The sequence below is a fragment of the Martes martes genome (assembly GCF_963455335.1).
Source record: "Martes martes genome assembly, chromosome: X".
Lineage (NCBI taxonomy): Eukaryota > Metazoa > Chordata > Mammalia > Carnivora > Mustelidae > Martes > Martes martes.
In genome coordinates this window covers 55,333,970-55,355,755 of record NC_137897.1, presented here as the reverse complement: position 1 = coordinate 55,355,755, position 21,786 = coordinate 55,333,970, and the positions used below count along the sequence as shown (strand labels likewise).

Here is a 21,786-nt window from a genome sequence, read left to right as displayed (position 1 = left end):
AAAAGCTAAGGCTGACATTCACCTGCACAATGATAAAGTTGAAAGGATGCTTTAAAGAAGGCTCTGAGTTTAATCTCTCATCTTACATGGAGGGAGAGGGAGGTTCAGGGAGGAAGAGTAATGGGACCCAGATCACACACCTACCTAACCTAGGATAGTGGCCAGGTCCTCTGACCAGCCATGCAGAGTAGAGTGATAAAGAAGGTGGGAAAAGGCGGGAAGGGAACTATAACATACAGGCTTGAGAAAAAGGAGGGAGGGGCCCAGCTTGGCTGTAGCTGCGAGTCCTAGGAAAGGAGGTTGGAAATAAAGGTCTGGGGCAAATTTTGGAAGGCCCTGAATATACCTGATCCAGTAGCCCCTAAAGATTTGAGAGTAGGGAAGTGACACATCAAAAGAGCCTTAGGAACATTAATTCACCCTCATATACAACGGGATGATCATGTGGAGTGGGGTGGGGTGGATTTGAAGGCAAATTTAAAGCAAAACTACAAGCTCAAATCCTTCAGGATCCATCGCTGACTCTGGCTCTGGTGAAGCTGGCCCTTCACACCAGAGCTCCCTGCTTCAGGGAAGAAACTCACCTGCATGAAAGTGTCTACTGTTCTCATCCGCCGGATGTCTGCTCAGAGTCACTGCGAATGGGTGATTTCAGGGAGAAGTTTGTGTTTTTCTACTCGCCATCGAGGCTCTCTTTTTTACATTCTCTGTTAACACCTTTGTACACACAGCTCAGTGCATTTCCCAGAACTAGTTCCAAGATTTAGGCTTCTATCTGCAGTTCAGTGGTCTGTGGCTGGGCTGGAAGCTGCAGAGCAAAACCCACTATTTCCCCACATGCAGGCCCAAATGAAATGCAGAAGGCAGTAAAAGTGTGCAGAGTGAAATTGCCACCTACTTTTCAAATTTCTTAAAACAGGAGTCTTAAGAAATCAGTATCAAATTATTTGAAAATCCAAATACTCAAACTCTGACATAAAGCTCTTTATCTCCCTCAATTTATACACTCGAAGGAGTAAGGAGGGAGGCCGGGCCAGCAGATCAAGGAGACACTCTGCCCAAGAGGTTTTTTCCTGGCTCCGTGTCACAGGATCACATCTGAATGCATTTGCCCCGCATTCGAAATGGAGTTTCCTAAAGCAAGGAAGGCATTCTGTAGAATGTTCCTACAAAGACGTGCACGGTGAAGACCTTATTCTAAGTGACAATGAGAAACAATGTCATTCTGGGCTTCAAAGATTAAAACAAATGTAGTAAGGAAAAGAACAGAACTTAGATTAAGAACAAATTAGTTTGGGGAGGGAAGAAGGAAGATGTTAAAATGAATTAGGAGATTAGGATGAGGCTGTAAACACTGGAAGGGAGAGCTTACTGGTGATAATCCAGGGACAGATTCTAGCACTCCGCAGAACCATGTCTGACCTTTGCCAACAGCAGTAAGAAGCTGGAGCACACATGATCAAGTTGATATAAACACGTCTTCTGGATGTCAGGAAGCCAATTATTGGTCATTTTTTAAACATCTGAGATTGAAATGAAACTAACATGCTAGGTCACTTCCAGGAGGAATTTCATATCCCTTACTGTACTAAGACACATGTGCCATGAGCTAAGTAACAACTAGGTGAGTGTGGATTGCAGTCATCGGGAAGTCGGCAGCGAACACCACACACCGGCAGCGGCGCCATCTGCCTTGCCTTTACCCACAGGCACAGGGGCCTTTTACAACTTTTCTTTCAAAAATACAAGTCAACATAAAAACAAACTGCTTTCAGGGGCGCCTGGGTGGCTCAGTGGGTTAAAGCCTCTGCCTTCGGCTCAGGTCATGATCTCAGGGTCCTGGGATCGAGCCCTGCATCGGGCTCTCTGCTCAGCGGGGAGCCTGCTTCCCTTCCTCTCTCTGCTTACCTCTCTGTCTACTTGTGATCTCTGTCTGTCAAGTGAATAAATAAAATCTTAAAAAAAAACTGCTTTCAAATTTTTGTGCTGTTTCTTTTTCTTTTCTAACACATTTTGAAATCACTGCTTCTTCTTGCTATTTGTTGATTACTTTTTATTTTCACATTTTATTTTTATTTTTTTTTAAAAGATTTTATTTATTTATTTGACAGAGAGAGAGAGAGATTACAAGTAGGCAGAGAGGCCGGCAGAGAGAGAGAGGGGGAAGCAGGCTCCCCGCTGAGCAGAGAGCCCGATGCGGGGCTCGATCCCAGGACCCTGGGATCATGACCTGAACCGAAGGCAGAGGCTTTAACCCACTGAGCCATCCAGGCGCCCCTATTTTCACATTTTAGACGTTAGATACTGGTTTTCTTTATTTCTTTTTCTTTTCTTTATTTATCTGAGAGAGAGAGTGAGAGAGATCACAGAGGGAGAGGGGGAAACAGACTCCCCACGGAGCAGGGAGCCCGATGTGGGACTTGATCCCAGGACCCCAAGATCATGACCTGAGCCAAAGGCAGATGCTTAACCCACTGACCCACCCAGGCCCTCCAAGATATTGGTTTTCAATAGCACTCACCTATCCTTTTGCCCCTGTCCTCCCAATTAAGTTATATCACATTTTGGGGGTATAAACGATATTTAATTTTACATTATTATATAAACAGTGTCCACAGATGACTACCCTTCCTTTCCCATAAGGTTTTTCTATGGCTTCTTTCCTGCCAGAAATACTTTATTTTTTATCTGATTATTTTTCTATGTCCCTATTATTTTGTAGTTTGTCTAACATAGAGGTCTATTTAGATTTACTTTTTTCTTTTTAAAAAAACTTTGACAGAGAGACACAGTGAGAGAGGGAACACAAGCCAGGGGAGAGGGAGAGGGAGAAGGAAGCTTCCCGCCGAGCAGGGAGCCCAATGAAGGGCTCCATCCCAGGACCCTGGGATCATGACCCGAGACAAAGGCAGACGCTTAACTGACTGAGCCACCCAGGCGCCCCAGATTCACTGTTTCTTTCTGTTACAGCCAAAATATTTGAAAGCAGTTTCCTTTGTAGAGCCAGAAAAGAGGAGAATAGGAAAAGGATTAATTTTTTTGATATATGTTACTCTAGTATTTGAGATTTTATACTATTCCTATGCATTAAATTTCATTAAAAATTAAATTAATATAAGCTCATTATAGATTATTTGAAAAACGGGGGCGCCTGGGTGGCTCAGTGGGTTAAAGCCTCTGCCTTCGGCTCAGGTCATGATCCCAGGGTCCTGGGAACGAGCCCCGCATCGGGCTCTCTGCTCAGCGGGGAGCCTGCTTCCCTTCCTCTCTCTCTGCCTGCCTCTCTGCCTACTTGTGATCTCTGTCTGTCAAATAAATAAATAAAATCTTTAAAAAAAAAGATTATTTGAAAAACGTGAAGTCTAAAACCAGAAAAATCACATTTAATATAACTCAGAACAGGTTTCATATTGTTGGGATCCTATATAACATTGTGTAATAAGTACACAGAAAACAGATTTCACTGAGATGGAGACATGGTGTGTATGTACAATTTGGCAACCTTAGTTGTCACTTGAAATTATATCATTAATATTTCCCATATCATTGACTACTCATCAAAATTAATATTCTTAAAAGATGATACAATATCCTTAGGATATTCATTAATTAAACAAGTATTTTTGAATATCTAGTACGCTCAGGCACTCTTCTGGGTGTTTAAGGGGGACAAAAAAGGAAAGAAGTACCTGGCTTGAGTCATTTACTTCCGGTAAGGAACATGTTTGGCTCTAAGTTCCCCAGCAAACAAGGCCAAAAAAGGGCTGTTTCCCAATATAAAGTGGTCCCCAAGTTTATCTGGATTTTGTTTGATGGATTTGTGTGGATGAGGAACACTGAACAACCAAATAAAGCATGTTTTTAAACTATGATTTTGTTAAAGACATAGCCGCACATTTGAATTTGAAATGAAAGAAAGGAATTTGAGATTTTGAACCATAATGTTGTTCTCAGTTGAGAATGTAAAATGAATGAACAAGAATTTCCTTTTCTATCAATCAGAACTACAAATGGAAAAAGAGCTTTACAGGACATCAGATCCTCAGAAGTCTCTAAGTTTCTTTCCAGTTCTAGCATTTCACAAGTTCAAGTCTTTCCTAGATCTTCTCTACCAGGTTAAACATACCCAATTCCCTCCCCAGTCCTGTCAGTGTCATGATGGTGATTTCTTTTCCAAATCCACAATGTGGATTTTCTTTAAATCCATTTTCTCTCTTTGGCTGCCAAAATTTTATTTGACTACAAGCTAGAAAACATCCTCAGAGATGACAGAGAGCAGGCCCAGAGGTGCACAGGGCCCCATCTAGAGTTGTGTGGTGGGCGACTCTCACACTGGGGCTCTTAAATCTCAAAAATTTCAAGAGGTCTAAGTCACAGTCACATTACAACCTCCCCCTAGAAAGCTAACTCCCACTTGGCTATGTCTTAAAAAATACCCTTCTTCCATTATTTAAACATTCACTTTGTCTACTTCGTGTGGGGCACTGTGTTTGATAGGTGGGAGACACAGAAGCAAGGTTAAATCTTGGCCTTGGAGTGTGCTGGCCAAGTATGTGGTAGTGAGGCAGGAAGCCGAGATAAGCCAAGGCCTAAAAGCATTCAGAGAGAACATAGGTCACACCTAACTCGGGGAAGCTATGAGGGAGGGGTTGACTTTTGAACTGGGCCTCAGTGAAGGTTCAGGATTTCAAGAGAATCATGGGGAGACGCCCTTCTGGCTAGAAAGAACAGTGTAAGCAAAGGCTTGGGGGCAAGCAACCCAGGGTGTATAGTGCGGTCGGCAGCACCCATATTTGGCTGTAGTGCAAGGTGCTTAGTCTGCAGTCCAGCTAAGGAGTTTGGCATTTGCTTGGTAGGCCTTGTGAGACTGACTTCACAGCCTCGTCTATTTTATCGTTACCAGCCTAAACTTTCATGTGGAAGGTACAATTAAAAGAGAACAAGGGGTGCTTGGCTGGCTCAGCTGGTAGAGCACATGACTCTTCATCTCAGGGTTGTGAGTTCAAGCCCCACATTGGACATAGGGTGAAAGAAAGGAAGAAAGGGGGAGAGAGAGAGAGGGAGGGAGAGAGAGTGAAAGAGAGGGAAGGAGGAAGAAGGAAGGAAGAAATTAAAAGAGAACAAGCTGAATAGTAAACTGAAACCACCTTTCAAGTGATGTATATTTCATGTAATCAAAAAAAGTATGTAAATTAGACCTTAATGAATTTGAGGGGCACCTGGGTGGCGCAGTTAGTTAAGCGTCCAACTCTCGATTTCGGCTCAAGTCATGATCTCAGGGTCGTGAGATCAAGCCCCACATCGGGGTCCGTGCCCAGTGTGGAATCTGCTTCAGTTTCTCTCTTCCTCTGCCCCTCTCACCACCCCGTTTTCTCTCTCTCTCTCTCTCAAATAAATAAGTAAATGAGTCTTTAATTTTTTTTTAAAACTTTAACTTTGAAAAAGTATCGACCACCTATGTGAGATCTTTAAGAAGCATGCTAAACTGTGGCCATCTCTCTTAGGAACTGGTAAGAGGATGAAGGAGCACCTTTCTCCACAACATGGATATATCCTCCTATCCACCTTTTTTTATCCTTAGGGCAAGCACTAGAGAAAATCAAGGCAGATACCATACCACCACCCCCCCTTTTTTTTATTTTATTTTTTCAGTGTTCCAAGATTCATTGTTTATGCACCACACCCAGTGCTCCATGCAATCCGTGCCCTCCTTAATATCCACCACCAGGCTCACCCATCCCCCACCCCCTCCCCTCTAAAACCCTCAATTTGTTTCTCAAAGTCCACAGTGTCTCCCCCTCCGATTTCCCCCAATTTACTTTTCCTTTCCTTCCCCTAATGTCCTCCATGTTATTCGTTATGCTCCACAAGTAAGTGAAACCATATGATAAATTGACTTTCTCTGCTGGACTTATTTCACTCAGCATAATCTCCCCCAGTCTAGTCCATGTTGATACAAAAGTTGGGTATTCATCCTTTCTGATGGAGGCATAATATTCCATTGTATACATGGTCCATTCATCTGTTGAAGGGCATCTTGGCTCTTTCCACAGTTTGGCTATTGTGGGCATACCATCCCTTTTAAATCCCTTTTAAATCAGACCAAACCACTGTCCTGAAACTGAAATCCTATACATGGAAGGCACAGATGATACAGTAACAAAACTTTTCAACCTCTGACTTAAAAAAAAGTGAGCAGAGGGGCACCTGGGTGGCTGAGTGGGTTAAGCCTCTGCCTTCGGCTCAGGTCATGATCTCAGGGTCCTGGGATCAAGTCCCGCATTGGGCTCTCTGCTCAGCAGGGAGCCTGCTTCCTTCCCTCTCTCTGCCTGCCTCTCTGCCTACTTGTGATCTCTCTCTGTCAAATAAATAAATAAAATCTTTTAAAAAAAAGTGAGCAGAAAAAAAGAAAGCCAATACCTGTCTCCAGACACCTGAAACCACATTTAACCGCTCTGGTACCTTGGTCCCACCCCATGTATGTGAGTTTATTGACAAGAAGGTGTGTTGGGAAACTAGAAGCCTCAGAAACCCCTTATTCTTTCTGCGTCTAGATAAAAAGAACTTCATGAGGGGCGCCTGGGTGGCTCAGTGGGTTGAAGCCTCTGCCTTCGGCTCAGGTCATGGTCCCAGGGTCTTGGGATCGAGCCCCACATCGGGCTCTCTGCTCGACAGGGAGCCTGCTTCCTCCTCTCTCTCTGCCTATCTCCTCTGCCTACATGTGATCTCTGTCTGTCAAATAAATAAATAAAAATCTTTAAAAAAAAAAAAAAGAACTTCATGAAAGCCTCTGAGTTGACAACTGGTCAATTCAGAGGGAAACACTATGTCTGGAGAGAACAAAGCTATGGAAATATTACCGTCTACAGCCTAAGATCACAGTAAGTGGTCTACATAAAAGATTATTCTTCAACCCTGAATATGTTCCTCCTTGGTTATGGCCACGTGCCTCTGTGAAGCAAGGGAAAGCCAGATCTTGGGTTTTCTTGCAACTTCTTAAACATTACGGCCAGGCCAGAAAAACACCAACCTCTCTTGAAAGCAGGACAAAGACTGGCCCAGAGGAAATGTGGCATGTAAAAACAAAGTGAAAGTAGGCAACGAAGCCGCCTTCCGGAGCCAAGTCACGCCAGCAGGAAAAGCAGATGCTCACTTCCCAGGGTCTGCAGGTTGGGGTTCCCGAGCTAGACTTCAGCATGGCAGCTTTAAATGCCGCTGCCTATCTTCCTAAGGAAAAAGCACTGCCAAAGGTCTTGAAAGATACGTTGTGTAAGTGGTGACCTTTCAAACAGTATCCCCTAAGAGCTGCGTGCACCTGCCCACATAATACACGTGCCCTGGGGGACTTTGCCTAATCTTCCTTCAGCTGGGACCTCACTGCCCCACCGGAATGCAGGATGATAATCAGCTCCAAGTAAACAGATTAACAGGCCAAAGTCTCTGCAGTTCAGATCCTAAATTGTGCAGTTTGGGTCTAAAAGATCCAGAGAAATCAGAAGCACCTGGCACAGCCACCTCAGCATCCTGGTGAACAGGAATGCAAAGAAAATGGCTACTACCAAGGAAACTGGTCGGGCAGGTTTCTCAGAGCAAAATAAACAAGAGCACTTCAGCCTCAAAGACCAGTGGCTGGGGGCGCCTGAGTGGCTCAGTGGGTTAAAGCCTCTGCCTTCAGCTCAGGTCATGATCCCAAGGTCCTGGGATCAAGCCCCGCATCGGGCTCTCTGCTCCTCCGGGAGCCTGCTTCCTTCTCTCTCTCTGCCTTCCTCTCTGCCTACTTGTGATCTCTGTCTGTTAAATAAAAAATAAAAAATCTAAAAAAAAAAAAAAAAAAGACCAGTGGCTGCTCCTGCTGTGCTCACCTAGTAGCTCACCTACCCCTCTGCCCGTGGCTCTGTATGGCCTGCGGAGGTATGGGGGGGGTGCTCTGTCAGTCCCCTCTCACCTGCATCAGCTCCCCTGAGTCCCACCCTTCTCTGTGACCCTGCCCACTCCAAATTTCTTTCTTCCAAATTCATACTATGTATTTAGCAATGGCCTTTCTTAATGCTTTCAATTTAAGGTTATTTAACTCTTGCAGTTTTAAATTCTTTTCGTAGTATATCATCAAAGGGAATCCCTTTGCAGACCAAGGTGGTGTCTGATGCTCACGAATGGTGGAGGAGATCAGGCTAGGAGAGTGGGGCACAAAATACCCTCCCAGTTACTCTCCAGGTGCTGTGCCTTTCCCTCCCATGCCAGCTGGGGTATAAGACACTACTTTCTTCCTCTGGACAGTGCTACAGGCTGAATGTTTGTGTTCCACCAAAGCTCATACCTCGAGGCCCTAACCTCCCAGGTGATGATATTTGGAGATGGACTGGGAGGTAATTCAGTTCACATAACATCTTGAGGGAGATAGTTCCCCTATGAGAAGAGGAAGAGACAAGGAGAATCTCTCTCCCTCTCTCTCTCTCTCTCCTTGCATACACCCAGGAAAGGTCAGGTGAGGACAAAGCAAGAAGGTGGCCATCTACAAGCCACGAAAGTTGCACAAGGGGTGTTGCTCACCAGAACCTGAATCTACTGGACTTCCAAGTGTCCAAAACTGTGAGAAATAAACATCTGTTGTTTAAGCCACCCAGTCTATGGTACTTTGTTACAGCAGCCTGAGCTTCAGAATGTACCAGATAAAAGGTACATATTATTTGAAAATTGAGCAGCCCCTCTCTTGGCTGGTCCATGTGAAGCATGCACTGAGAGTCATAAAGCAACCGTCGCTCATCAGCTCTTGACCTTACTGAGAGAGCTAAAATTGCTAGCAGCTTCCACAAAGCAACCTAAAAGTCCAAAATTGAGTACTCAGGTTGATACAAGATGGGTCATCTCAAGAGGCACAAGTGCCCCTGATAGCAAGTCAGGTCTTTGTGGCTCTGTGCAGAAGGGAACATGGAGAACAGAAGGGAACATGGAGAACAAGGAAGGGCACTGTTGTCCTTAGTCTACTTCAAAGTCTCAGGCCTTAAAGGTTAGTTATGACGTTAGACGGGCAGTCAAGGACCAACTGCCCCATAGTATATGAACATTTGGGGTCACAACACCTGTTGGGTCAGCTTAGGGGATTGTAAGCACAGGTCCAGGAATGCTCTTTGGGGAATGTGCTCTAGCAACAGGCAGTTCAAGAACCACTGACATAGGAAAACTCTGCCCCACCCTCTGGTAGCCCGGAACACACAGAAATTGCTATTGCTTTTTAAGATGTGTATTATTATCACCCCCAAATTCTGTCAGACAGTGAAGCCTGCTAGAATCACCTCACTGGCATTTTAATCCACTACTGAAACTCATTAATGAACAAGACAAAGTCAGGCTCTCCTAAGCACCATGCTGGGCTATAAGCACAGGACATTTGCACAATTAATGTCTGCTTAATGATGAGACGGAGCCTTTTCTGGCCCTCTTTGATGATCAAGCCAATCTTTTTTTTATTAAGATTTTATTTATTTTTTTGACAGAGAGAAACACAGTAAGAGAGGGAATACAAGGAGGCGGAGTGGCAGAGGGAGAAATAGGCTCCCTGCTAAGCAGGGAGCCCCCAAGCAGGGCTTGATCCCAGGACTCTCGGATCCTGACCTGACCTGAAGGCAGACCCTAACCAACTGAGTCACCCAGGTGCCCCCAAGCCAATATTTCTGACACGGTTTCTGGAATGGAGACTACAGATGCCCTGACATGATTTCCTTCCTCGAGTGGGAAGCAGACCAGGATGGTAGTTGGCCAGCCGGAGGCCGGGACTCCCCAAAGGTCTGCCTGATGTTGTCCTGTGGCTGTGAAGAATGTACCCAGCCTGACCAGAAGAGACTTGCAAACGTTCATTCTACAAATATACTCTCAGGCCTCTTGGCAGCCTTTGGAGAACAAGGTCATTCGTTCATTCATTCAAGAAACAGACAAAAAAAAAAGAACATCCAAGTTTAGAACTTGGAGGGTCCCTGGAACTCTCACCTACCCTGTGTCTTTTTGTACTCCCTTCACATCAGAATGACCTGAATTAAACACCCCAACCACCCTGATCCTGAGCAAGAGGCTCAAGAGAGGCCTACTTCTGTGAACTTTTCCAGCGTGGAGGGCAAATTCACTAGCAGAGCAAAAGCCGTAGTGTGGGCAGAAAGATGGGCTCTGCTCATCCTACGTATTGAAGGATCTACACCATTGAAGAGATGAGGCTACTGTGGTGAAGGCTGGGGAAGGCCTTTCCATTAAGTCACTAGTGATCTTAAAACCAAGTCACATTCTCCAAACACTGCAATCTTTCCTTCTTTCCCGTTCCTGGCTCCCCTGCTCTGCAAACCCCATCTTCCCTCTCCTGTTAGTACAGCTGCAGCTCCCTAGGGCTCCAACTGCTATAGGCTCCATGACACTGTCAGAGAGTGCTGCTTGCTTGGCAACCCATGTGCACCAGAGAATAATAGACACTTGGGAGAAGAAACATATCAGAGGGGAAACAACAGCTAAAAGAATCAGAGGTGAAACCCCAACCGAAAAGGTCTCTTTTCACTCAAACCACCTGCTGCACGGTGTCTTCTGTATAGCTGGCAAGCTGCCGAAGGGCAGGACCCACATCCGCTGCTTCCTTGAATCTACCTCTACCACCATGCCCCAAGTCTTCGCCCTGTGCTTTCCCGCTTTCCACATAGTAGGAGCTACCGTAAGTGTCATGTTAGGTTGTTCAAGGGAAACAGAAATAAATAGCTACTGTGACAAACACCTGGTTATTCCTGAGTGTTCTGAATGCTTGTTTAAAAAAAAAAAAAAGAATACATTGACTCCAAAGCGATAAAAGAGGATCCTGGGGATCTGTATTTTTTCTAGTATGCCGGCTGATTCCTATCAGCAAGTTTGGGAAATGCTGAAAGACCCATGCTCCATGGTCAGAACAACCAGGTTGAAATTCCAGTTTTGGAACTTCTTGGCTATCTAACTGGAGTCTCTGTTTTCTCATCTGTAAAATGAGAATAATGTCTACTTTGCAGCATTATTCAAAGGACTTTAACCGGGGCACCTGGGTGGCTCAGTGGGTTAAAGCCTCTGCCTTCGGCTCAGGTCATGATCTCTGGGTCCTGGGATTGAGGCCAGCATTCCCAGGGGCCTGGGATCGAGCCCCGCATCGGGCTCTCTGCTCAGTGGGGAGCCTGTTTCCCCTCTTTCTCTGTCTGCCTCTGCCTACTTGTGATCTCTCTGTGTCAAATAAATAAATAAAATCTTTAAAAAAAAAGGCTATAAAAAATAAAGGACTTTAACCACAATTTAAAGAGGGTCACAAAGCCCCTAATGCATAGATGTTCCCTGTTTGTTTCCCTTTATCCTGAAGACATCACAGAACTACTGAAAACTTCTGATTAGATTATGTCCAGATTGCTGCTTTAGCTTCAAGCCCCTTTTAAAACAAGGAGGCAAATGGAAAATGGGTGCCCGGCCTCTTCTGAAACACCTCCAGTAACAGAAGATCAAATTTACTACCTCCGGAAGCAGTCCATTCCATTTTCAGACAGTCTTAATCATCAGCTCTTTTTTTCCTTCTGTGGAGCTCAGATCTGCCTTGGGTGACAGAATAAATCTAATCCCTTTTCCACATGATAGGGTGATGCAATTAACTTCGATAAGGAAATTGAGGAGCAGCAGGTGTGGAGGGGGTTCAATTTTGAACACACTGCTTCTTTGAGGCACTGGGAGTGCAGCTTCATGCACATGTTCAGCAAGTAGTTGATATGCAGGTCTGGGGTTCACTAAAGAGATAGGGGATGTCATTTATACAACAGGATCGCCATCTGTGAAAATAAATGACACTGCTATTTTGGGGGGCAGAGCTAATGAAAGATATCGAGGAATAGTTAGCAAGGTAGGAAGAGAGCCTTTAAGGAAGCAAGCAGGGAATTCATGGGAACAAATGTGGTGAAGAGGTCAGACCAATGGCAGAGAATCAGTGAACCAGTCATTGAATTTGATGACTAAGAGGTCACCGTGGGTCCCTGACAGAGTTGGGCTTCTGTTCCTCCAGAGCCTTCCGGAGTTGCTTGGAACCATACCACCATGCTGAAAAGCAGACACATACTTCCTTTCCTACCGAAAGAGAGGTGATTTGAAGACATAGCAGGAGCAAGTACAGATGACTCCACATTTCCCAACCTGGATTTAAGATGAGCTTCTCCAAATAGGGCTCCCAGGCTCCTATCTTTTGGTGAAATGCTGCCTAGTACAATCCGTCCTGGATATGAACCACAGTAAAGAGCTCTCTTCTCCTGTGTTTAATACTGCATTTGCCTAACTTACTGACTGCTGATTTTGCACACAATACATTAACATCTCAGGGAACTAGGGTTTCCTAGCACATAATTTGGCACATGTGGTGAACAGAAGAGAGACAATAGTTTAAGGGACTGTTGGTATCAAGGGAAGTTTCTTCTCTCTTAAGAAGGAAGAAACTTGAATATGTTTACATGCTAACAAAAAGGAACCGAGTGCAGAATGAAAGAACGCCAAATAGGCACGAAAGGGAACAGAGCAAGCCAGGCTCTGGTAGGGGGGTTAGCTTAGCAAAAGACCTCAGCTCACTGCTTTAGCCCCATAAAACACTTCCCTTGACTAAGTCTAGTGATCACAAATGTTCATTATTTGAAAGCGTACTTATTTTCCTTAGAGGACACTGAAGTTATCTAGATAAGGTTAAGGGCAGATTATATAAACCATATAAACTGATTCACTAGAAACAGAGCACAGTGTTCACCCTCCTCCCCAGAGTCAGACGCAATGTATCCCTTTCCCCAGGGCCAGGAAGAGGGTGTTCCAGGTCTTCTAGGTCTTCGAGGTCAGGAGCTAATGCCCCACTTCCCCTACCCAGGCAGGGAGAGCTCTAGCACAGGATAGGTGGAGAGAGGAAATCTAAAAATAAAGCTCTCCAAAGAAACTGTCTTGCCTAAAGAGCAGCTTCCCACGCACCCTGGAGTGCCACATCTGCGGGGGCTGGCAGCATGGGAACGGAACAATCCTGACCAAGTCACTTAAGTATTACCCTTTTGCTGGGGGCAATAGCACATTTCTGCTTCCCCCATCAGTGGCCTGGTGTCTAGGCTACAGAGCCAGAGCAAGGCCATAGTGATGGAAAACAGGAAACTGAAAAGATCACAGTGACTAGTACAGCCTTCCTCCAGCTCTCCTCGCTTCATAGCAGTAGATGAGCAGGGCAGAAGTTAAGAAAGCTGCTATCAGGGGTGCCTGGGTGGCTCAGTGGCTTGAGCCTTTGCCTTCAGCTCGGGTCATGATCTCAGAGTCCTGGGATCAAGTCCCACATCAGGCTTCCTGCTCAGTGGGGAGCCTGCTTGTCCCTCTCTCTCTCTGCCTACTTGTGACCCCTGTCTGTCAAATAAATAAATAAAATCTTAAAAAAAAAAGAATAGAAAGACAGCTCTTTTGAACAAAGAGTCAAGCTGAGTGTTCATTTTTTTTAAAAAAAAGAACCACGAAGGGTTCTAGTGGGCTTCCTGGGCTCGGCTCCCTGTAGTTGGGCCAGGGACTACCCACTGAGGGAAAAGAAAATCAAGCACTGGGAGCCCAGCTGCACTTAGCATGTATACTCACTGGCTATCCTCAAGTCCAACCACCAAGACAGAGCAGCTGTCCCACTGCCAGGCAGTTAGCAAATGTAGTCTTCCCTCCTAACACCCCAGCAGGTATCAGAGGCCACTAGAGAAAGTCCAACCCAAGAGTTTAACATCTCTGGCTCAGGGGAGTAATCCCAGCACCTCTTACTCTAAGAATTTTAACCTTGGAGAGATACAGTGTATGTGCACCACACTGGAGTTTCGCCAAGAAGCTAGGGCAGGAAGAAAACTACCTCTACTTCTAAAAGGAGGCCAGAGTGTTCACTTAGCAGTCCAACTCCCCAAGAGGTTTGTACTTTGACCTGCCAAAGTATTAAAATGTGCTTCAGGGGTCAAAAGCTCAATCTTGCTCAGTATCTCAGATAGCTTTCAGCAGCAAGACAGTCAATGCTATATATCCGTTCCCTCCACCCACCCTTCCTGGGGCCCATACACCATCCCATCCCAAGTTCCATGATTCAGATACAGCAGACCTGCACAGCAGCGAGGAAAAAAAACACCGTTTTAAAAAAAATCCCAGAAGCAGCAACCTGTCAGTTCTTTGGTCTCTTCCAAGAGACCCTGTACCAGAATGCAGTGATAGTTGATAAGCTCAGATACAAATGCTGATGTCTACTATGCATATGTGGAGGGGGGGGGAATGCCAAGTTTTCTCCTCAAATCACAGATTGCCGGCAAAGTACTCTGAACATCTGAGTGCTGTTTGAATGCTGACTAGCAACAATCACCCGGCAGTCTTTTACAATTAGAGCAAACTGAAATTTTCTCGTACTGAGTCATTCATGAGCAAAGAGGAAGAAGCCAGCTCACTCGCAGAAAGGAGAGCCACTGACCATAAAGTACCCAACCTGAGCATTCAGTGCTCAGAGCGCACACTCCCTAACCCTCTAGTTCAACAGGAAGAGCTGGGTCGGCATAGAGCTCTCCTCACGCGGCCTGAGGCCTGCTGCTCAGAAGTGTGACTTACCTGACATACAAAGACCTCTTCTCACTTGTTCGGAGGGACCCAGACCCAGAGCTCATGCTGCTGTTCATCATTTGTTCTCGCAAGTCATGTATCTTCGATTCAAAGCGACTGTACTCTGTCAGGGAGACAAGGGAACAGACAGGAGAAGAATGAACCCAAGGAGCTGCACCAAGCCTGTGTGCCAGTGGCTGAAGAGCCAGAAGGACACTGGGCTTCAAAGTAGCCAGAGGCAGCACAGTCAATCTTTGCTTTGATAAGCAGAGTCCCTCCTCCAAGCAAAGACAGACAGACGTCTTTCCACTCACCGGCCAAGAGAAGGAAGAAACACACCTGAAAAAGGAGTAACATTTGGACATATCAAATGGAAAAAAGCTTTTTATCTGCCTTGAAATCTCACTGATCCTTAAAAGAAACAACTGGAAAGAGGTTCCAGCTCAGCCTTCATAAATCTTTAGAGCAGGCACTAAGGCCCAAGGAGAGCAGATGGGGAAGGAGACTTTCCCAAAAAAGTGGATTGCACAGAACAGATGGCCCTGAGACACGGGGCAGAGGGGCTGGAAAGGATCTGAGGCCATTATATCATGGTTAAGCAACAAAGACGATTTGTTTCTAGATGACTTTTTTTTTTGAGGGGGAGATTGGAACCCAGTACACAAAGGTAAAAACAAACAAACCTCAGAATCAGATGAGAAGATGACAAAGCTCTCCCGGGTTATTTCCCTGTTAATAAACAGGGCCTTTGGCTTCAGTAACAAACAGAAATTCTCCCAAACTGAGAACTCTGCTGTCACCTTTCTCCTCCAAAATCATCTAGTCCGTGGGGTTGTTAAGTCCATATGCCCAGCTTCATACTGCACTACCACCACCATCACAACAGCCCTGAAACAGCCTTATCACTCTGGAAAGGCAACTACACATTTACACCCAACTGAAAACCTGATAGAGGAAAATTAATCCTAGCTGCACAATTATTATAAAAGGCTTTTTTTTTAAAAAAAAAAAGTAAGGATGCTTTGCTGTGACATTCTCCTAGCACATTTAAAAACTCACATTTATTCTCCCCGCAACAATTTTTAAGGTCTGTAATTGCTGCATAAAATGGGATATATCTAAAGCACAGGCTGTGGAAATGGGAGAAAACAGGCATACCTCATTATGACAAGATTTCAAAGGAAGACAAAATTTATAGTAGGGGTTGAAGGTTGTGGAACTGCTTTGAAAAAAACAAACATTTCCAGTGAAAAAGAATTCCACAAAAGCATTTTCATGCACCACAGAGGGCTGGCAAGAAGCATCCCCATCTAGTCCGTATGACTCTACAGGCAGAAAACAAAACACCTGTTCCAACACCTGACACTCCCCTTCCCTCAGCAAAGCAACCCGACCTTCAGCTGGGTATAAAGGGAAATGTTAAAAAGCCTTAAGGCGGGGATGGAGTTTTAACTCACAAAAATATCCTCAATAAAGTTTATTTTTCTTCACTCTGGTACCAATGAAGCCAACTGGTTAAATTCGTGTGTTCTTTCATTCATCACACACTGGTGTTGTTATGGTGATTTGTCCTCATTACCTACTCCCGGCCCTGAAATCCTGCAGGAAGCAGTTAAGTCACTGACTCACCCATTAAGTGTTGGGGGAAAACGACAGCAGCTGGACAGACAGGGTCCCCATTCTGAGGCTTACAAGGCAACACATCAATATCAATGAGGCATCACGATCTAAATGTAGAGGGTGGTGACCGGTCTGTCATAGAAGCCCTGGACGGCCCAAGGGTGCAGCACCACGGCTGCCTACCTCTCTGCCTGCCCAGGGAAATGACCCTACTCCAGGGCTCAGCCCTCCACCCCAAGCCTCTTGTTGATTTCTGACCAGGCAACCCTTTCTTTCTTTCTTTTTTTTTTAAGATTTTATTTATTTATTTGACACAGAGAGATCACAAGTAGGCAGAGAGAAAGGAGGAAGCAGGCTCCCTGCCGAGCAGAGAGCCCGATGCAGGGCTCGATCCCAGAACCCTGGGATCATGACCTGAGCCGAAGGCAGAGGCTTTAACCCACTGAGCCACCCAGGCACCCCCAGGCAGCCCTTTCTTGGGGAAGATAAAGTAGAAGGCAGAAACATGCACTGAACCCAGAAAAAAAATATACCACATCTATCCCTAAGCCATTTCCCCCCTCTCGCAACTTGTTTATGTATTCCCTTCTTTGGAATTGAATTGCCAGCTGAACTCCAACTTAGCAGCAGGTCATGGCAGTTGCTTAGTAACTAAGTTTCTTAAAAAATCCTTTAAAAAACAACCACCAAACCACTGTTTCCTCAAAGCTCCTAATCCAAGGTTGATAATGCTGGGCCAGAGGGCCCACTTAAAATAGACTACAGAAAGAGAACAAGGCTGTTGCTTTAAGGAATCCACTTTCTGCTTTCTATGTGCTGCTAAGCTTTCGGGTCTATTAAACTGTGTTTTATTCATTTTTTTCCCATTCAGATGATCCCCTTAGAGTGCCAGCTGCTCATCAGTCTCTGGCTTTTATTTGTAGAATTATCCAATATCCACTAGGCACAGAGCAGCCTCTGAATAAATGACTGCTGGGTAAATGAGGAGGAAATTAGAAAACTGTGCCCAAGTTGATGGTTCTGTTCTCAAACTAATAAACCTAATGGTTTATTTAACTGATGGCTGCCAGCTTCACTGAGGGCTTGGGAAGGTAGCTGAGTAGTATTACCATTTACTTTTATTCCCAAAGCTAACTGTCAGGATTAATTGGGGTATACGATTTTTAAACACCCTTTTGTGAATGTTAATAATCCACAATGGGCATCTGATTAACAGACTTTGTTTATAACAAAGAAAAACAATAAATCTAACAAAAAATACTTAGAATAGTCTTAAGATAGACAGTACCTCATCTTAATACTAGAAGCATCATTTTCCAAGGACAGAAACTTCACTTAAAAAGCATCTGAATTCTAAGACCTCATGGCCCTCCTCCCCTTCCACTTATAACTAAGGAAGCCATCGCTGGAAGGTATCTCCAAGGCTGGTCACTGCCTAGTCACTGCCCACCAGACCAGCCTCTAACCCAAAGGGTGTGCTTCAAATAGGCTACTTTAAAGAAACAACACTTATTACCTAACTCTCAAGTCTACTAAACTATGTTTTATTCATTTTTTTCCCATTCAGATGAACCCAACCATTTGTGACCCACAAAGATATCCACAGTGAGTCATTGCTCCCTGGTTCCCTTTGCTAATCATGGAGAGAGAAATGAGGGGGGTGGGGGCACAATCAGATGTCATTCTCTGAAACAGGGTTTCTCACTGACCACCTGGGGTGCCTCTGAGAGAGCAGGATTTTGGATCCAACCCCAGACACACTGACTCAGAATCTATTGAGCAGGTCCAGGAATCTGCATTTTTAATCAAGCATCAAGGTGATTCTAATGTCCAATAAGGTTTAGAAACTTCTGGTCTTGACTTACAAAATTGAGTTTTGTTTTATTAGCTCAGGGAAAAGGTAAAGAAAGTATCCTGCCGCGTGTATCAAAAGGAAGATAGGGCCAGAGGGCTGGAAAACTCTCGAAAAAAAAATTGCTAATACAGTTACAAAGCCTGCAAGAAAGGAAAGTGCCAGAGGCCTCTGTCCAACGTGCCTGCAAAGAAAGCTGATGAATTCACATTTTTTAAATGAAAGTAGCATATGATTTTAAAAAATCTTTAACTTTTTCCTTTAGATATTCATGTATCACTTCCCCCATCCCATTACCCAAAGGTAACCAGTTAATATTTCTAGCATGTATCCTTCCAGACTTACTTCCATGTATATACTGTTTATAAACATATACTCACGAGTCACACAGAGTCACATAAATCTACTTTTTTCATCCTCTGATAGGTCATGGAAATCCATGTCAGTACATAGAGATCTAGCTCATTCTTTTTGATAGCTGCATAGTATTTCATACTATGGACAGACCATAATTTATTCAGCCATATCCCAACTGATGTACTTTTAAATTGTTTATAATTTTTAACATTACCACCAATGCTGCACTGCATATTTGTATGAACACTTCTATAGAATAGATTTCCCAAAGTAAAACTGCAGGGTCAAATTATATGCACACAAAAACATTTGATTGGCACTACCAAATTGAACCCCAACCTTCTGAAACCTTTATGACTGGAGGTTGAGGACAAATTGCTATTCTAAAGCTTCCAGCAGCTTTTCCATTTCTGAAGAAGTGGAGGCAGAATTTACCTTTGAGGACAGATTGATCTTTTGTTTGGGGAAAAAACACTTCAATGAACCTTTCGGTTTTGCAAAAGTAAGGCAAGACTATAATCTGGAATAGACAAAGACAAAGAGGAACCTCAAATATTCCCTCTGCATAATCACAGAAAAGGTTAGCCTCCTGTGGGTGGAGTTGCTGGTTCAAAGGACTTGTCCTACCACCTATATGATGCTCTAGAGACACTCTGGAAATATCTACCTCTAGACTTGACCACTCTGCCTCCCCCTACTTGATGACCTCCCTGTTACTATAAACAAAACCCCCTTTCCTCTGCACACAACTAGTGTTTCCTCAAGTTTTGCTGATATTTGTTCCTAATTGCTTCCTCAATCCACCACTTTCTTTCTAACTTCATTGTTGTTACCTTACTGATTTTTTGCCTCTTCACTTTCTCTTGACTATCCAGAGTGATGGAAAGAAGTTACTGAAAGATTTTAAGTAAAGGAATGACTTGATCCGGGGTGTGTGTGTGTGTGTGTGTGTGTGTGTGTGTGTGTATGTATCATGTGGGCTACTGAGGGGAGATAAAATGTGGTTGGTGCCTCACATGTAGATTTAAGTTTAGCAGCAGAGGACCATGCTTTCTCTTTTTGTCTAGCCCCTACAGCCTATAGGATAAGTAGCCCCCGCTTTTACATCAGTCAAACCAGCCACCCCTCAGCCTCTGCTCAAATATGTCCAATGTTGGGAAACTCTCTCTTCCTTCATTATTTAGTCTAATATAAGTCTAATAAATAGACAACCCCATTCAAGAGAAAATTCTTGGTTTAAGGGCCATCTCTTTTGCCAGCTGGTCCTAATTTTGGTGTTTAAAACAACATTTAAAACATGATGGATCTCTTCTTCATAACAGTATGAAGGAACAGTTTAAAGAAGGTCAAAGAACTGGGAAAGTCTGGAGCAGGTTCCAAGAATACTGAATAAGTCTGAATAGAAGGTAGAGTGTGGACAGGGGAAGGAAGCGGTGATGGAAGGTTAGGGACCAGATTGTAAGAGTCTGAGATAAGCCTTTCTTGTTAGGCTAGGGGAAACACTGTTAAATGTTTAAATAGGGACGTGATACAATCAGAACTAGGTTTGAGGAGAAAATTGTTCTGGGAATGTAATATAGAATGGAGGACAGAGAGAAAGATAACAGAGACCAAGAAACTCTTCTACTGGTAGAGACAATGACTTGAAAGGCCTGACACAGCAGGGGGGCAACTGAGAATACAAAAAAAGGGACAAGAATCAAGAAATATGTTGGAACCAGAAGAGATAAAATTTGACATCTGATTGGATGAAGGGATCAAAAGCAACTTATGAGTTTTTTCTGAGAGACCAGGAAAAAGTGGGATAATATCAGCCAAAATAGAGAATAGTCATCATGTCCTCAAAATAAGCTATCCCTTCTCCAGGCTGAATATTGTTACTTTCTTAAGTATTCTTCGCCTAACATGGTTTCCAGACCCTGTACTACTTCTCCCTTTTAAAATCTAGTGCCCAGAATTCGTGGTGATATCATTTCCTTTACAAAATTATAAGCTCCTTGATGTGGTTTTTTTTTTTCCTTCTCAAAGTCTGGCAATCAGCACCTTGTTGAGTCAACAAACTTTTATTGAATGTGTTAATTCATGATAAAGATCTGACAGGACAAACCTGGACTCTAATTCTCAAGTTCTGGCTCCTCAGGAACTAATTAAGAAAAAATACAAAACTTTCCCTTTCCATCCACCCCAAAATACTAAAAACTGACCAACAAAACCACAAACCATTTATGCAAAACACTGACATGTCAGAGGTTTCATGATCTACTTAAGAGCCTAATAAAGCATCAACGAGGACTGAAACTATGATGTTCATTAATATGAACTGGACACACATCCAAGCCTCCAAATCCATCTCCCCTCTAATAAGACTTTGCTCTCAAATCCCTCTCCCATTCCCCTTGCTTGTGTTCCCTCTCTTACTGTCTCTCTCTATCTCTCTTTCTGTCAAATAAATAAATAAATAATCTTTAAAAAAAAAAGATCTCTGTGGGTATGGAGGTAAGTATATGAATAGCCAAACAGCATGTTTCTAGGAATCACAAACTGGTCTCTAGAAAAATAATATGAACTTTATTACTTGCATTAGTTTTTAATTATGGGGCCTACTATTTAAAGAATCTAAGACCCCTAAAACTAGACAGTTCCTCAGGTCCCTTCTAATTTTGACATAATTATGATTTTATGACCAAATCAATGAGGCCCACAAGGAATCAAACCTAGGACTAGTCTAATTTTAATTTTTAAATATTAACCAGAAGAGGGAAATCTTCACATCTGCAAATAATCCTAAATTCTCTGGGTCAAAAAATAATATCAAATCAATGGGTAGAAATTGCAAAAAAAAAAAAAATTCTTAAGGCTATATGAGAGGGCAGAAAAGTGGCAAACAGGCCTCAATATGAGCAAATATTGCTTGAAGAAAAGTAATTTCGGCTCTACTTTTAGAACAATGGGCCCAGAACTATGACTAACCCAGAACAGAAACCTCAGTGTCATTGTTCTGGTCCCTGCGTTGCCACAATGTGCTTCCTCAGCCATACACACACACATAGCCAGGGTTCTGGATAGCACCCTGACACTGGAAATAAAACAGAAAACAAGACATGCCAGATCAGCATGCCATAAAAGATTCCAGTTTATCCCTATTGACTGGATGTTTCTGTCCCCCAAAAGAGCTTACTGAGGTTGCAAGAAGAGCTACTGAGCAAAAGTGCTATAGTATATAAAGGTTTCATGACATTCAGCCGCCTGGTCTGAAATGCGTAGAGTGATAAACGCTTTGATTTCACATCAAGCAAAGAAAAAGTTATTCACGGGACCTTGCCATTGGTCCTTCTCACCTATCCTAGATGATCCAGCAGATC

At 43.8% G+C, this 21,786-nt stretch overlaps 1 protein-coding gene across 1 annotated transcript in view; it reads right to left on the bottom strand.

Moving 5' to 3' along the window:
* DLG3 (discs large MAGUK scaffold protein 3) overlaps positions 1–21,786 on the bottom strand; it is a gene marked incomplete at its 5' end in the record, with an annotated part of 55,802 nt that overhangs the window by 13,287 nt on the left and 20,729 nt on the right. Inside the window, 1 exon segment of the mRNA XM_080795434.1 lies at positions 14,605–14,719. Within this exon segment, the coding sequence (XP_080651560.1) occupies positions 14,605–14,719 (115 nt within the window).